Genomic DNA, 17,539 nt, shown 5'->3' on the forward strand with positions numbered 1-17,539 from the left:
TTCTACCAAAAAAAATACAGAGACCAAAACCAAACAGTAAACCCAAAGTAAACACTTCCTTAGCCTAGATGAAAATATAGCACCTAGTGCAGAGAGACAAGAATAAGCAGAGTGACTGTAGCAATGCTGTGGGTCCTCGTAGCATTGTGGGTTAGACATTGAGGCCTAACCACAAGAGCAGCGGTTTGAACCCACCAGGGAGAAAGACAAGACTGTCTGTTCCCACCAAGATTCAATGTCTCAAAAAAAAAAAAAAACAACAACAAGATTCAATGTCTCAGAAAACCCAAGGAGAAGTTCTACTCTGCCCCATAGGGTCACTGTGAGTTGGAATTGACTCGATGGCAGTGGGTCTATAAAATGACATTTTTTTGCCCCAAAGTAAAACAATATCCTGCATCCCCACCCAAGCAACTGTTATTTCTTCTGACCTGACATTACTGTTCGCCATTACCTTTATCCCCAGCTGGCACATTATAGTGATTATTAAATTCACTTAAGACCCACCCATTCATTGGAACGTAAGTTCCATAAAGACTCACACCTGATCTGTTTTGTTCACAGATGCATCCTCCGTGCCTAGATCAGTTCTTGTCACATAATTGAATCATAACACATAGTTGTTCCATAAATAAGGGCTGAGTGACTGAGTTCATGAATAAGTTTGGGCAGTGTAGGGAGCAGTCATATAATGTGAATAAGGCCATGGAATATGAAAGTTTGACCTGCAAAATTTTGCCCACCAGTTCACTCGCTAGATGACCCAACAATCCCTCTGCTCGTTACATATACAAATAAAAGCCGTGGCACAAATATGTATGCGCACCCATGTCCACCGCAGCACTAGTCACAGTAGCAGTAAAGACGGAAACAACCTAAATGTCCATCAATGGATGGATGGATAAACAAACTATCATTTTCATTTAGCAACATTAAAGAATAATGATGAGTTTTCAAAACACCTCCTAACATGGACGAACTTGGAGGATATTATATTGAGTGAACTTTGTCAGAAACAAAAGGATAAATGTTGCGCAAGACCACTATTGTGAAAAGTCAAGAAAAGGTTTCCACACTGAGAGAAGCATGCTTTGATGTTTTTGTCAATCAGTGGTAAGAGGAGATGGGAGAGACTAGACACTGGCTGGACAGTCACTGGTTAGACAGTAGACACAAGTCAACTTTGGGGAAGAGGAGGAAAAAGATTAACACGCCAAAAAAAAAAAAAAAAAGATGGAGGCGGGGAAAAGTGGGAGAAGTTCCAGAGTCAGAGGCAATAGAAGTAAATGCTGTTGTGGGCAGTCTGCAGCAGTGGGTGCTCTGTGAATACATGCATGAGGAGACGCACAGGTTGTCCTGAGGTGGGAGGGAGGTTAGGAACGTGTACCCACAAATATACATAGGTTTGACAGAGGGTCTTTGTACATGGCTATTTACTTTTTCCTCAACTATATTCATGGATGTGGTATATCACACAGGGGACAAACATGCAAACATAGACATGACCAAAGCACCTGAACTAAAGCGTGGTTGGGCTTGGGGAGCTCAGGACCATATTCTCTGGGAGACACCAAGGTCAGTTGACCTAACATAGTCAACAATGACAATGTTCCATCGCCGACTTTGGGGAGTAGCAACTGATCGTAAAAGCTTATGAATGGCCATGTGAGGGGCAACTCTTGGTGTCTCCCCATTGGGGACAAGAAAAATTGGAAACACATGGAAACAACTGGTCTAGTGGTCTAATGGCTCGTGCAGACTTCCGCTTCCGCAACCCTGAGATGGGAAGGACTAGATGGTACCTAGCTGCTCCTCCAGTCCCAGTTGCTCTGAAAAGGATCACATGAGAAGGCCCTAGCTATAATGGGGAGAGGGGCGGGATAAGGAACCAAGCGCAAAATCCCAAAAGAGAGCAGGTTTACTGATTGGAGAGAAATTAGTGGGATCCCTGAGACTGTGGGCCTTACTTATCCATTGAGTCTAGAACTTATTCTGTGGGTCAGTTTTCAGTTAAACAATGTGTTAATCCGGGTAGACTAGAGAAACAAATCCATAGAAACTCATTATCTACATAACAGAGAGTTTTCCAAAAAGGATAATTGTACATTAAGAAAGCATCCCGTGTGCAACAGAACAGCAAGGGGAGCAGAGCAAGGAAGTCCTGAGAGAGTACCAAAAATAGACTTTGGGACCAGGGCATGGCACCCTATCAGACTCAACCAGAAAACACTACCAACGGTCATCAAACAGATCTTGAACAATTTACAAGCTTTTTTTTTTTTAGTCATTGGTTTTTTGCTGTTGTTTTTTGTTTTGTTTTCTGTTACTTTGTTTTGCTCTGTCTTGTTTTTGTGCATATTGTTATCTCTGCAGGTCTATCTAGATAAGATAAACTGGATAAACAATCTGGAGGAGAAAACAATGGGACCGATGGTTCTGGGGGGACATGGAAGAGGGGGAGGTGAGGAGAAAGGAAGTGGTGTTAACAAACCCAGAGACAAGTGATACAAAATCAGTGGTGAGGAGAGTGTAAGGGGCCTGGGTAGGGCTTGACCAAGGGCAATGTAACCGAGAGGAATTACTAAAACCCAAATGAAGGCTGAGCATGACAGTGGGACAAGACGAAAGTAAAAGGAAATAGAGGAAAGAACTAGGAGGCAAACGGCATTTATAGAGGTCTATATACAGGCATGTGCATATGTAAATATATTTATACATAATTATGGAAAAATAGATCTATGTACATATATTTATAGGTTCAGTATTAAGGTAGTAGATGGACATTGGGCCTCCACTCAAGTACTCCCTCAGTTCAAGAACGCTTTGTTCTATTAAACTGACATTCTATGATGCTCACCTTCCAGACACAATCGCCGAAGACAAATGGATGCGTAAGCAAATGTGGTGAAGAAAATTGATGGTGTCTGGCTATCAAAAGATATAGCATCTAGGGTCTTAAAGGCTTGAAGATAAACAAGCAGCCATCTAGTTCAAAGCAACAAAGAAGTATGGAAGAAGTACACCAGCCTGTGTGATCATGAGGTGTCAAAGGGATCTGGTATCAGGCACCAAAGAACAAACTATCATATCATTGTAAATGAAGGGGAGTGGGGACCCAAAGTCCATCTGTAAGCAAGTGGACATCCCCTTATGGAAGGGTCGTGGGAAGAGACAAGCCAGGGTAAAACATAGCAAGGATGAAACATACAACTTTCCTCTAGTTCCTAAATGCTTCCCCCTTAACACCCCCCCCCCCAATATCATCATCCTAATTCTACCTTACAAATCCGGTTGGACCAGAGTATGTACACTGGTACAGATAGGAACTGGAAACACAGGGAACCCAGGACAGATGAACCCCTCAGGACCAGGGGTGAGAGTAGCAATACCGGGAGGGTGGAGGGAAGGTGGGGTAGAAAGTGATTACAAGGATCTACATATAGCCCTCTCCCTGGGGGATGGACAACAGAAAAGTGGATGAAGGGAGACAGCGGACAGTGTAAGACATGACAAAAATAATAATAATTTATAAATTATCAAGGGTTCATGAGGGAGGAGCCGGGAGAGAGGGGAAAAAAGGAGTTGCTGATACCAAGGGCTCAAGTAGAAAGCAAATGCTGTGCGAATGATGATGGCAACAAATGTACAAATGTGCTAGCCACAATGGATGGATGGTGATAAGAATTGTATGAGCCCCCAATAAAAAGATTTTTAAAAAAGAAAGAAAGCATCCCCACCCACTCCAGTCCAAGTCCATATTAGCCCATATTTCTGATTTCAATCTATAAAATCCTCTTCAGACTCATGACACCCATGCAATGAAGCCAAATGTACGATGTTCCCAGGCCAGTGGGTAGAAAGTCTTTGGATCTAGTGGCATCTCCACGTGACTTCTCCAGTTCCCAGCACACAGGGTCTATCAGCGTACTATCATGTGTTTTGTCAGTAGAGCGTTTCCAAGGAAGTGAGCAGAGAAAGTGTCTCCCGTTCCCAAGGAAGAAAACAGGAGTTCCCAGAATTATCAGGAGGCCACACCCACACAGAGGCCTCATTGGCTATGATCCGATTGACAGACTAGACTCCTCCCCTTCACTCTTAATCCTCTCAAGTCCCAAATTGACACCAGATTACGTAACTACCACAAACAACAAGACAGTTCTCTAAGGGAAAGAATGATATTCACGAAGTGTACACACCTAAGAATAACCAACCACTTCTGATCAAAGGAGCAGCAGTATCCAGGACAAAGTCCAGAAGTGGAAGGGGAAAAGGTAGAAAGGATACAGGTGGGGCAGAGAGGATGGCACAGATGCACTTAGTGAGATGAAGCAAAATACTTACGAACTACTAAATATAAAGTTGATGATCTGCTTTGTAAACGTTCACCCAATTCCCAGTGAAAAGTTCAGTTTAGCAAAGACCATCTTCTTCCCTTCTTTGCTCTGATTCCCCCACTACCAAGCAATCTTTGATGCCTTTTCCTGCTAGTGGGAATGCAGGAAATATAATTTTTGTCCATTTGTGATGAATGTCCTACTATAAATTAATAGGCTGGCATTACACTTTTTAAAGTGGGTTCACATCAGGAAGCAGTCGGAGGACCAGAATTTCAACCAGGTGGAAGTCTATGATGAAGAAAGCAACGAATGTAGACTTGGATTCTAGATGCCGCTTTTGACTTGCTGTTGGTAAAATACTTCTCAGGGTGTCAGGTTCCCCACAGAGGGACTGAACTCGATAACTTCAGAGTCCCTTCCATCTTTCAGAGTTATACTTCTTTAGAAATGTATAAAAGAAGATCTTCCAGGTAGTTTGGTTCCTGGGAGAGGCACAATCACTGCCCGTGGAAGCAGCAGTCAAGAAATCAACCAAGATCTTCCACTGGGCAAATCTGCTACCCAAGACATCTTAAACGTGTCAAAAAGCAAAGAAGTCACATGGAGGATTAAGGCACAGCTGACTCAAGTCATGACCTGTACAATCACTGCACGTGCATACAAAAGCTGGGCCATGGATAAGGAAGATGGATGAATTGGTGCAGTTGAGTTACAGGGTGGGTGAAGAATATTGGGTCAACCATGGGCTGCCACTAGAAGAAACAAATCTGTGCTAGAGGAAATGCAACTGGAATGTTTCTCAGACGCAAGGGTGTTAAGACTCCGTCTAACATCCTTTGGACGTTATCTGGAGGAACCAGCCCTGGAGCAAGGACATCATGCTTTGTAGAGGGTCAGTGGAAAAGAGGAAGATTCTCCATGAGATGAATTGACACAATGGCTGCAAAAGTGGTTTCAATCAAAGCAGTGCATGTGAAGACAGCGCCGGACCAGGCAGTATTTCCTTCTGCCGTACATGAGGTTGCTATGAATCAGAAGCAACTCAGCCGCGTGTAGAGAATGTATCTTGTCACATCCAGGATGACTCACTTGGGCCACAGGGTCAGCACATTTCCTTGGGTCAGTTATGCCCACAAAAAGACAGATGGTATCCTCGCGGGAAATCTAAAATAGCAATGGAGATGCTCCCTAGGGAAAGGACGGTCACATTGCAAGTCCCTTTCTGTTTAAATTGTATCCGTGCGAGGGTGTCGGTGAAGAGAGAGCCAAGAGGGAAGGAAAAGCAATGTGAAGGGTGTCTAGATGATGAAAGAAGTGGGTACAGGGTGTACAGCGTAGAGAGTTGCTTACACACACACACACACACAGAATTAGGACCCTGAAGATGCTTAGGCTTGACACGTGGGCAATGTGTCTGTGAACTTTCAGTAGCTAAATGAAACTGTTTCCATGACTAGCCACATCACTGCGGGGGCAGACGAGAACTGAGTGTCCCAAAGCTTACTCTCCTTAGAGGTGTTGCTTACCCATTTTTCAAGGCTGCCTCAAGCCAGCTTCCGCGGCAGCCCTTCCAGCACGGTTATCTGGACTCCCGTGAGCTCCCAATTGTTTTCGGTACCGTTACTGGGCTATGTCGCACATGATACAGGCAACCCGCTGGTGCCTATGTCTTTAAGAATTTGGTGGTAAGTCAGACCTGGTATATACGAGGATGGTTCCTATTCCGCCTTACTTTAGCACAAGAAAAGGCTCAACACCGCTTCGGTGATTTAAAAACTGCACACGCAGCCTGAGCAGATGATTGTGATGAAAAAAAAATTGTTTCAAGCAAGGGTTGGTTCAGTGGTCTCAAAGTGAGGACAAACATACGTAACATTAAAGGGCAAACATGAGCGGGTCATCAGATTCTCACAACCCAGGGACTGTCTGCACCTTCAGAGCAGACTCCTTACCCGAGTGCTAGTTCTACAAGACCACCAGCCTACAAATCAGTGCCCCGGAGGTGTCGTTACTTTTGACTTAATGAGTCCAAAGCAGATTTGGAATGAGTTCGCCTTCCTAACTCACCCTTTCTCCCAGTGGCTTTCCTAATCTCATTCCCGGACTCACTATCCTTCCTCAATAATCCTCCACAGTGAACAAGAATAAACTCATCCGTTCATTCGGCGTTCAAGAAACGTTCACTGTGATTGGCTGAATCAAGATGGGAAGCGATCCAATTAATTCCCCAGATCATGGTGGCAGGGGGGCCTCTGGTCTCTCCTCTCCGCCTAATCCTGCTTTTCATCACCACCTGCCTACCCTCCAAGACTCTCCTACCTGGTGGCCTCCCAGCCGTTCCATCTGCCCTGTCTTTCCATCCACTTGGAATAAGCCAACAGACTGATCTTTTGCAAACCACCGTGGTTTGAGTAGCACAGGAGGTTCTCATTCTCCAAGGCCAATGTTCACAGATTCCACTTTGGCTTTTAGGATCTTCAAGTCCCTTTGCTCCCTCCCAGGTGCTCTGTCTTTGTCTCTATGTAAACCCTGTGTGCTTGAACGCCAACTATAGGCCAGCCATGCTCTCCTCCAATGCTCCCCAGCATCCCCCTCCGTCTCAACTCAACCCAGGCATCCGGGTGTGACTTCCCAGCCACCACAGTGGTTCCTGCCTCTGAGACACTGCTTGTGCTTTTGCTCATCCAGGAACGTCCTCTTTCCTCCTCATCTGCCCGAACTGAGGCACATTCCCTGGAGCCCCAGACCACCTTTCCCTTTTGTGCGAGCCCCTCACCTTAGCTGTCTATCACTCAGTATTGTTCTTTCACTGTTTCCCACGCATTTGTGGATCTCCCCAATTAAAAGCTGAGCTCAGGAAGAATGTTTCCATTTTCCTTTTATCTTGCTCAAGATAGGGCAAGAACAAGCTCAAGGCCAGGAAGTACCTTGATTTTGGACACGGGTAAGGCCCGCGAGCTGCAGCCTAGGCAAGAGAGACAAGATATGTGCCCTGGAATGCTAAAACATTAGAGATTCAACCATTCTTTGACCAATGTAAAGTTGATTTTTTTTTTAAAAAAACCAACAATTCAAGCACCTGACACACCATACCACAGAAATCTCCATGGTTTTCATCTGAAATACAATGGCTGGTGTCATCCACTGAATCTCAATCACTAATCAGATTTGCAATCCTTACGCTAGGTCCCACCGGGACAAGAAGGCGCCATCTAAGTGGCGTCTATCTATCTGGAAGTTGCCCCTGTACCTGGCATTACCTGTAAGCTAGCGCCAGTTCATGCCCTTGAGCCAGACACAGCCAGGTGAAGGGCGTACAATCCGCCCCCCGCCCCCAAGCAAGTAAAGATGCCCCAAATCCCATACATTCTTAGAAGGATAAAGGAGCCAGACTTACCTTCACATAGTAGTTCATGCCCATTCCCAACAGGTGCTGGAGAAGGTGCCTGTCCTGCCCGTGCCCAGCGGGTGGCTCCCCGGGGCCGGGCAGAGGGCAGGCATCCTGAGTTGCCCTGGCGGCCGCGGCGGGTGCCCTGTGCTCCCCGGGCTTGGGCTGGGGCGCAGGTGCCGGGCCTGCCCGGCTGTGACTGGCTTCGGGCGAAGCAGGGCTGCTGCTGGGCGCAGGCTCTTGGTTTTCCTGCAGCTTGAGCCGCAGCACGTCTTTGGTACCCAGACAAAAGTTTTTCAGACTCAGCAAGGTGGCTGGGTTGGCCAGCTTCATACTGGCCATGCGGGGGATCAAGGTGCACAGGGGAGTGGGGCTCTCCTGGGCCGCCACGGTGGCATCTTCTGCAGGCAGGTGAGGTGCCAGGGTGGGATAGGGAGGCTGCGGGGAGCCCTTGGCCCCCACCGCGCCTCCGGGACTGCCTTCGTCCAAGGACGTGACGGACTCGTTGCGAAAGCGGCTGTACTTGGCCCTGTGCAGCATACCGGGGTGCGCGGAGGGTCCTACATAGAGCACATAGAGTCCTGCCAGGCTGTCCTGGCCGCGTCTTCGCATAGCCCTGGACCAGGATTCGGTGGCATTCAGAGTCCGGTCTTCTGACAGCTCGCCGGCGTGGAAACGGACGGCCTGGGCGCCCCGTGCCCGGCCCGGCTGTCACCCCTCCAACTCTCTGGGTCGGGAAGCCGCCCTGGCACCCGGAAAGGTGACAGTCCGGAAGGGAGACGCCTCCCGGGCTCGGACGCCAGTTCCTCGCCGGCCCCGGGGGCAGCTCCCGGGCTTCCCGCCGGGGCTTCCCGGGTCGCGGCGGCTGGGGCTCGATCGCTCCCCGCCGCCTGCTGCGCTCGCCCGGGGCCCCGAGAGCCCGCCGGTCCCGCCGCAGCGCCCCCGGAGCCGGAGCCGCTGAAAGCTGCCGCGCGCCCGCCCGCGCGCCGGCCTCCGCGCCGCACACAGGAACTTTCAAACCTGCTCCCTCGGGTGCCCGCGGGGCGGGGCGGGGCCGGCCGATTAACCCTTTATTTGTTCCGGGGACGGCTCGTGTTACCAAGCAGCTGAAACCGATCTAGGGGAGCCCGGGGCCCTTCTGCCGGGGCTTGTGGGTGCGGAGAGCTGCCATCGCGGGGAAGATCGGGTCGGGCATCCCCTTCGGGACCAGCAGGACTAGAGGCCGGCGCTGCTCCGCATGCTTTCTCGGACGTTCAGCCCTCCGGGTCCCCCCAGCCCCCGAGCCCCTCCCGGCCTGCACACCCCCCCAACCCCACCTCCGCCCGCTTCTCCCCGAGCTTCTTGCTGGAACCCTTGCGCGGCCGCAGACTGGGATGGGCACGGCGCTACGCAGCGTGTTGAAATTTTTATGAATGAACTTTGCTGAATGGATCCCGCTGCGTGCGCGAGCTAATAAATCTGTGAATGAAGCTGAGAATAGCTGTAATTGACTGCCGGTCTCAGGGGTGCTGGGTTGTCGTCCAATCCGGCGGCAGCTCGATGACTCATGCGCCATAAATATACTAACCGAGTAGCCGGGAGCAATGGAGCTGGGGGCGGGGGGGACAAGGGGGACAGGTTGATTCTGTGATACCTGACCCAGGGGCTGAACGGAAACGCCATCGCGGCTGGGCGTCGCCGGGAAGCCGGGGCGTGGCAGGTTCCAAGAACCCGGGTGCTGGTGGCCTGGCCGAGCAGAGAAGCGCACAGTCAGACCCTTTGTTCCGCGGGTCTGGTACACGGCTCCTGTGGGAAGCCGCGGTGCATCTTTCTTCGAAACCCAGTTCCTTTTATTATGATTAATATTGATTGCTGGTTCCATCTCCGGTCTGCTGCAACTTCCTGTACCTATCAAATGCATTCCCAAGACCCGATGACAACCGCAAGGGGCCGAACCCACAGGAAGCCGGGCGCAAAGGCAGCGGGAGGGGAGCGAGGGTTCTTTTCAGAATGGGGGAGCAGAAACTGCTGGAACACGGGGCGCAGGGGGATGGGGCGAGCCTGCCGGAGCACAGGGACCCCTCAGCCCAAGGTTCAAGTCCGCAGGGCCCCAAAGGCCTGGGGTCTGCGATTGTTCATTCATTGAATTAAAAATGGAAGCAAATGGGCCACCCCAGCAACCAGGGATGCCACCTTCACGGTCCTACTGCCCACGGGTATTGATGGCTTTGCTGGCCTGAGCTCCCTGGAGACACACACTCACACACACACACACACACACACACGCGGCTTCTGCATCCAATGGCTGCGTGTGGCCACTGGAAAGGGCGTCCTCGCCGGCTGCCTGCCACCCCCTAACCCCCACCCCGCCCCCCACGGAAATAATGCACCTTTTCGCCCGCCGGCCACGCCTGTCAGGCTGTGTCTTCTTTCCCTGGGAAGCCCTGTCTGCGTCATCATCCGCCTGCCTTCCGCACTTTTGCGGAGACCTCCGTTTCCTACCCCGCCCCTCCTCCGGGCAAAAACGGACGGGGGCCACGGGACTCAGTGACCATGCTCTGGGTGAGACTGTGGAGTCGTCCTCAGTCCCTCGTCCTCCTTATTCCTCTGTGTGCCGCTTTTTCTCTCCTCCCCTCCCCGCTCTTTCTCTCGCGCTGCCCCTTCCTTGCTGTCACAGCCCCCCACCCCACCCCACCCCCCAGGGACCTAGGGAAACGACCCACCGGGCCGCGCCTGAATGGCCTCACCTAGCTAATAGGACCTTAAGAAAATTAATGAGACTTGGAGTCCGTGTCAACCACAGCGCCTGCTTCATTAGGCTGGACTCGTGGTTAGAGCAAAGCCACGGGAACAGGGCTGCCTCCCGCGGAAGCTGGTGCCCCGCCTCTCCGCACGGTAGAGTGGAATCACTCCTGGGCATTAAAGAGAAAAGGTAGCCCCTGGCGGGAGAAGCCAAAAGAAAGCCAAGGAGCTTCCAAAGCAACAGTGAGTGTCCTGTGGGCCTGCAGAAGGTAGGCACGAGACAGGGACCGCCCACCTGGCTGACGTCAGTCCTCACTGAGTCCCCTGGGTGGAAGTGGGCGGGGATAGTGGAGATTGGGAGGTGGGGGCTGCGGGATGTCAGGAAAGCTGAGTGCAGACCAAGGGAAACCAGGCAGACACCACAATGACCTTGGACTCCAGAGGGCTGAGGCCAGTCCACCTTCCTCAGGAGCTGTGAATCCTGGGAGCAGGGATGAGGGACCAGGAGTGGAGGGGGGGGGAAGCATATGGAGAGGAGCTGATACCAAGGGCTTAATAGAAAGCAAATGTCTAGAAAAGAAAGATGGCGACATATGTACAAATATGCTTGATACAATTGATGGATGGATGGATTGTCATAAGAGTTGTAAGGGCCTCCCAAAAAATGATCTTTTAATAGTTATAATAATAAAAGATCATTTTCTTTAAAAGCGAGTGAGAGAAAGCAGCCCTGGCTACTGTGCGATGTTTCTTTGTCCCAGGCGACCTCAAAAATCTTGGCTTTCCCAGGCGCCTTCACCAGGACCTTCTAAGAGAGCGATCCCACCTGAGTGCTGCCTCTTGAGAAGGGGAGACAGGCTCAGAGGCCCAGAAGCTATCTCAGTCCAAAGGTTTGGGCAGGGGCTGAATGTCCACTCCAATATCCCAAAAGGAGGCTGTCGCTGTGGGTTTCCATTCTTGGGAAAAGGGTAGAAGAGACCGATGGTTTGCTTTCTCCCAGAACATTAGAATATCCTCTTCCTCTCCCCCCTTTCGCCCCCCCCCCCAGTGCTGTGATCTTTTGGAAGTAGATCACCAGGATTTTCTTCTGAGGAACCTCATGAGTCACTCCACCACCCTTTCAATTAGCGGCCCAGAGCTCAGCCATGAGTGCCACCGCAGCAACAACTGTACTATTAATAAGAGTTATTGTTACAGAGCACTGAATCCGTCACATGCACTCTCCTTCCGCCATCACCGCACTGACTGGAAGCGGGGACTACTTACAGTACCACATTATAGATGCGAAGGAGCCTGGTAGCTTGGTCCAGTGAGCTGATAACCGGAAGGTAGGTGTTCCAAACCCCCCATCTGCTCTGGGGGAGCAAGTCGAGGTTGTCTGCTCCCATTAAGCTTTATAAAGCCCCAACTCGGGATAGGGTCACTATGAGTAAGAATCCGCTCACTGGCAGTGGACTTGAGTTGGTGCCGCAGCTCGGGAAATAAGGCTGGGAAGAAGTTCAATGATTGGGTGAAACCTTCCAGCTGGAGCAAGATAGTGCAAGAGATTCTTGCAGCAGTCCTGTCTCACTGCAAACACTGCGCCACCGCACTCTGCTGCTTCCCAGGGGACCAGAGGAGCTCAAGCATAGATCCCAGGCTGATGTGAGGGATTCAGGCCTCTCACTGCCCCTAAACCCAAACAAAGAAACCAAACTCACTGTTATTAAATCGATGCCAACTCCGGGTAAGCCTGTAGGACAGGGCAGAACCGACTCATTACAACCCGGCAGAACCGACTCATTACAACCCTACAGGACATAGGGCTTCCTAGGCTGGTGGTGCGTTGGTCAATGGTTCAAATCTACTAGATGCACCGTGAGAGGAAGATGAAATTGTCCGGTCCCCTAGAGATTATCAGTCTTAGACACCCAAAACTGCATCCCCATCAGGTAGAATGGATTGAATAGCACTGGGTTTGGCTTGGTGTGATCCAGGACTTCTAGGCGGTGACATCAACCCAACAGCAATCTTTGCTGAAGCAGACCGCCGGGTCGGTGTCCCTGGGGAGCGAGTAGTGGGTCTGAACCACTCACTAGTCTATCAGCGAAGAGCTAAGTGGTTAACCAGGGAGCCATCAAGGTTTCTTCAGTCAAATCTAGTTCCCATTCCACGTGAAAGAATTGCTTAACATAGAATCGTCATAGCAATTCTAAGTGGCAGGTACTATTTATCATCCCAATTGTTTAGAAGAGGCAACTGAGGCTCTGAGAGTGTGTAAGACTGGGTTAACTAAAGAAACAAATCCAGGGACACTCATGTATGCATAGGAAAGAGCTTTATAGCAAAGAGTAATTTTATATTAAGAAAACATCCCAGCCCGGTCCAGATCTAGTCCGTAAGTCTGATATTAGCCCATATGTCTGATACCAGTCCATAAATTCCTCTTCCGACTCATGAAGCACATGCAGTGATGCCAAAGGCAGGAAGATCACAGGCCAATGGGTACAAAGTCTTGTAGAGCCAGTGGCGGTGGAAGCATCTCAGCGCATCAGCACAGCTCCACATGGCTTGACAACAGGAAGGTGAAGCAAAGAGAGTGAGTCCCGCCTCCAGGGAGGAAGAAGTTCCCAGAATCCTCATGAGAAGGCCACACCCACAAGGAGGGCTCAATCAGGCAGCCCTGATTGACAGGCTAGACTCCACCCCTTCATTCTTTTATCAAGTTGGCATAAAATTGTGTAACTACCACAGAGAGAGGTACAATGGCTGATCTAGCATAGAGCAACTGGGCACTGACTCCAACTTGCTGCCCTAAAACACTGTCATATGAGTCGATGTATGTACATATTTAATCCCATCAGATGATCACTAAAGAGTCTCCTTTCTTATCTGCCCTTGGAAATGATACCTAAAATTTTATCCCGGAAACCTCACTGGATTGCTAGGAGGAAAAGCAGGAATAGGAAATAAGAAAAGAAATACTGCCATTTAACCATCAAAGAACTGTTAAGCCTTTGATTGCCACCACTTTTAAGCAGAGTTCCCCTTCTACCATTGCTGTGGGCCTCTTGCTTTCAGACCCCAGACAAGAGTGCCTGCAACTTGTTGGCTTATTGATTGCCAACCAAAGTATTGAAAAGGTAGCCTGGTTTCTCTTGCTGTTTAGAGTGAAACAAGAGCCCAAGCCAGAGGAAGCAGGACTGAGTGGTTTGGAAAATTCTCAGCCAACCCAAATGACAAAGATGTTTAGGAGACTCACAGCCAGGAAAGTGTGCTCTTCCAGAGGAGACAAGAGTGCGGCTGCCCTAACTTTCGCTGATACCTTGGAAAGATCAGAAAGTCAGCATTCAGTCACACAAACGGCTCTTTGAGGAGATCAAAGCTATAAATCACAAATACCTTCAGTCCGAATCTCAAGGTCTTTCTCTTAGTCATCGTAATAAAACCCAGAGATGTAGGTGGGGTAGAGACAACCCAGGTGCCCATCATAGAGGAATGAACAAATAAAATATAGTAGAGACATATAAACCAAATCAACAAACAGCAACCCATTCAGTTGAGTCAGTTCTGATTCACAGTGGCCCTAAGGGACACAGTGGAACTGCCCCAGTGGGGTTCTAAGGTCATAATGTTTACTGGCAGAGATGACCTCATTTTTCCTTCCATGGAGCAGCCGGTGAATTAGAACTGCCAACCTGTAGGTGAGCAGCTATTATTTTAACCACTGTACACTTGCTCTCCTGTATATACAGATACTCAAGGGAAAATGAAGTTCTGACACCTGCTATCACCTGGATAAACCTTGAAAACATTTTTCTAAGTGAACTAAGTCAGACACAAAAGGACCTATATTGTGTGGTTCCATTTTTATGAGCTATCTGGAATAGGTAAATCAATTGAGACGAAAGAAGATGAGTAGTTACCAGAGACTGGAGGGAGAAGAGACTGTAGATTTAGAAAAAGTAAAAAAAATAAATAATAATAAGCCACGGAAAATATCTAAGCCTGGCATTCAAAGAAACAGTCAATCAACATTGCTAACATAAGGAAAGAGGAGCCCTGGTGGTGTAGTGGTTATGATTTGGACTGCTAACTGCAAGGTCAGGAGTTCAAAACCACCAGGGGCTCCTCAGGAGAATGATGGGGCTTTCTACTCCCAGAAAGAGTCGCAGTCTCAGAAACCCACAGGGGCAGTTCTGCCCTGCCCTATAGGGTTGCAATGAGTAGGCATCAACTTGATGGCAATGAGAGTGAGAATCTCTTGATAGAAAAGTTATAAATTATCAGTTGAAAAATACTTGAGGTGGGATTATGTAGAAAGGTCTGTAGATCATTTTACCTAATGAGTATTTCCCCAATGACATACATAAAGGCCTCTCAAGGTCCTTGAGTTTTTAATATCTGCAAAAACACTGCCAGCTTGGAATGGAAGGGATAGAGAGAGTTCAAAATGATAAGTTCTTGAACCCCATCGATTGGCATGAATTAGACTCATAAAACTACTCAGCTACAAAACACGCTAACTTTCATGAAAAAAAAGAAGAGTCAAAGGAGAGCTTTGAGCTCAAAGACAGGTCCATGATCCATGGTGATTATTCTCAGGCCTTGAAACTCCTTGTCTGGCTAGTTTTAAAATTACTTTCAGCTGATGGTGCCTGGCTATCAAAAGATATAGCATCAAGGGTCTTAAATGTTTGAAGATAAACAAGCGGCCATCTAGCTCAAAAGCAACAAAATCCACATGGAAGAAGCACACCAGCCTGTGTGATCAAGAGGTGTTGAAGGAATCAGGTATCAGGCATCAATGAACCAAAAAATCATATCACTGTAAATGAGGGGGAGTGCAGAGTGGGGGCACAAAGCCTATCTGTAGGCAACTGGACATCCCCTTACAGAAGGGTTTCAGGGGGGAGAAGAGCCAGTCAGGGTGCAGGGTAGCAACAATGAAACATACAACTTTCCTCTAGTTCCTAAATGCTTCCTCCACACCCACTATCATGATCCCAATTCTACCTTATAAATCTGGCATGACCAGAGGATGTACACTGGTACAGATAGGAAGTGGAAACACAGGGAATCCAGGAGAAATGATCCCTTCAGGACCAGTGGTGAGAGTGGCGATACCGGGAGGATGGAGGGAAGGTGGGGTAGAAAGGGGGACCCGATTACAAAGATCTACATATAACCTCCTCCTTGAGGGATGGACAATAGAAAAGTGGGTGAAGGGAGACAGCGGACAGTGTAAGATATGACAAAATAATAATTTATAAATTATCAATGGTTCATGAGGGAGGGGGAGTAGGAAGGGAGGGGAAAATAAGTAGCTGATATCAAGGGTTCAAATAGAAAGCAAATGTTTTGAGAATGATGATGGCAACAAAAGTACAAATGTGCTTGACACAATTGATGTATGTATGGATTGTGATAACAGTTGTATGAGCCCCCAATAAAATTATTTTTAAAAATAAATAATAAACATCAATTAAAATGTTATTTTTAATTGTTAATTTGTTTATGCTTTGTTTCTTTTTCTCCCCCTTTCCTTTTGGGACCAGAACAGCCATTTAGTGCCTCACTTGCTGCCGTCAGCTGATTCTGACTCATATTACAAGGTCAGGTCATAGTTTCACAGGTCAGGAGTTATACTCTGTGGGTCATACCCACAAGCCGACCTTTGCCTGATTTAGATAATGAGATGCTAATGAGATTTCTATTACATTTGGGACTTTGAGCGGATGCTGTAACAGGTTCCTTCTGTTAGAGACTTTGAAATAAAGTGAATGAATTTTACCTGTGGTTTGGATGACGAATTGACCTACAGAAAGTTAATGTAGTAAATTTGTGTTGTCTGAGCCGCTGTTGGTAATAAATGGTTGTGGCAGCAATAGAAATTAATACAGACACCTGACTCTGCAAGCCAAGGGAAAGCATTTTTCATCCTGAGATTAAAAAGAAAAAAGCCAAAAAAAAAACCTCAATGACATAGATAAGTAAGTAAATACATGGGAACAAAAGGTTTGTCCTGCCTAATTCTAATTCTCAAAATAAATGATCCCTTGAGCCATGTGTGGAACTTACAGATTCTCTAAATAAGCAGCTTTGCAAGGCTAAGGACCGGAAATATGGGCTGACCTTTGCAGATAGGATAATCAGGGGAGAGAAATGAATGTTGTCCCCTCGTGAATGGACTAATTGGTAACACTGGGAATCTTGTGATTTTTTCCCCCCACTAAATACCCATTACAGCACTTATTCTGTGAGCCAGTCTTTCTAAACTTTAGAATCTAAAGCCTGAACGCCCTTGCATGGAAAACATTTTTTTCCTCAAAATACTTTTGTCTCTGAGGCTTTCTTTCGCACCACTAACCCTTTCTAGAAAGTTACCTCATCTCTGAGCGCCAACGTCTCCTCAGCTGTACGATGAAGATAGTAATTTCTGCTTCTTAGCATTGTCGCAAGGACCAGCTGAGTGTGTGACAGCGTAGCAGGTCATCACCACAAGGCAACCATTACTATTCACCACTCAAGAGAAACCAAAGCTAAGCACGGGAAACACTGAATGGGTGCTTGCTACGGCAGCACATGTACGAAAAGTGGAACGATACAGAGAAGATTAGCACGGCCCTTGCGCAAGGATGACATGCAAATTCATGAAGCGTTCCAAAAAAATCAAAAAGAAACACTGCCCATGCATTTTATTTTATTATAATAAATCATTTTATTGGGTGCTCTTACATATAACAATCCATACATCCATTATAGCGAGCGGAAATGTACAGTTGTTGGCATCAACAATTTCTAAACATTATCTTTCTTATGGAGGCCTTTGATATCCCCTCCCTTCCCTACCCTGCCATCCCCATGCACCCTTAATGTATTATGTAGTGTTATTATTATTTATACATACCTGACCCACCCAATTCTAACCCTTCATCTACTCTCCTGGCATTCATTCCCCTTGAGGGGCGTTATTCTGCTGTCATCACTATCCATTCCCCCTCCCCCACTTCCTCCCCCTCCCCTTTCCCTACGTTACTGGAATCATTATTCCCATTACTGATTCTGAGAGGTTTTGCTTTTGTCTTTCCTGAATTCTGTTTATTGAAAAGCT

The 17,539-nt window shown here is 48.1% G+C and overlaps 1 protein-coding gene and 1 non-coding gene across 2 annotated transcripts in view; one reads left to right on the plus strand and one right to left on the minus strand.

Annotated features, from left to right (window-relative positions):
• The window catches only part of SHC4 (SHC adaptor protein 4), a 151,181-nt gene extending 142,226 nt beyond the window's left edge, over window positions 1-8,955 (minus strand). Inside the window, exon 1 of the mRNA XM_075530971.1 lies at window positions 7,735-8,955. Coding sequence (XP_075387086.1) covers window positions 7,735-8,337 — 603 coding nt within the window. The 5' untranslated portion in view covers window positions 8,338-8,955. The remainder of the gene's footprint in view (window positions 1-7,734) is intronic.
• Window positions 8,956-16,991: 8,036 nt separating this feature from the next.
• LOC142427008 (U6 spliceosomal RNA) lies at window positions 16,992-17,098 on the plus strand. Its single transcript, XR_012779855.1, has one exon. It is a non-coding gene; the product is annotated as a U6 spliceosomal RNA (small nuclear RNA).
• Window positions 17,099-17,539: the final 441 nt, after the last annotated feature.

Source organism: Tenrec ecaudatus, chromosome 14 (assembly GCF_050624435.1).
Source record: "Tenrec ecaudatus isolate mTenEca1 chromosome 14, mTenEca1.hap1, whole genome shotgun sequence".
Taxonomy (NCBI): domain Eukaryota; kingdom Metazoa; phylum Chordata; class Mammalia; order Afrosoricida; family Tenrecidae; genus Tenrec; species Tenrec ecaudatus.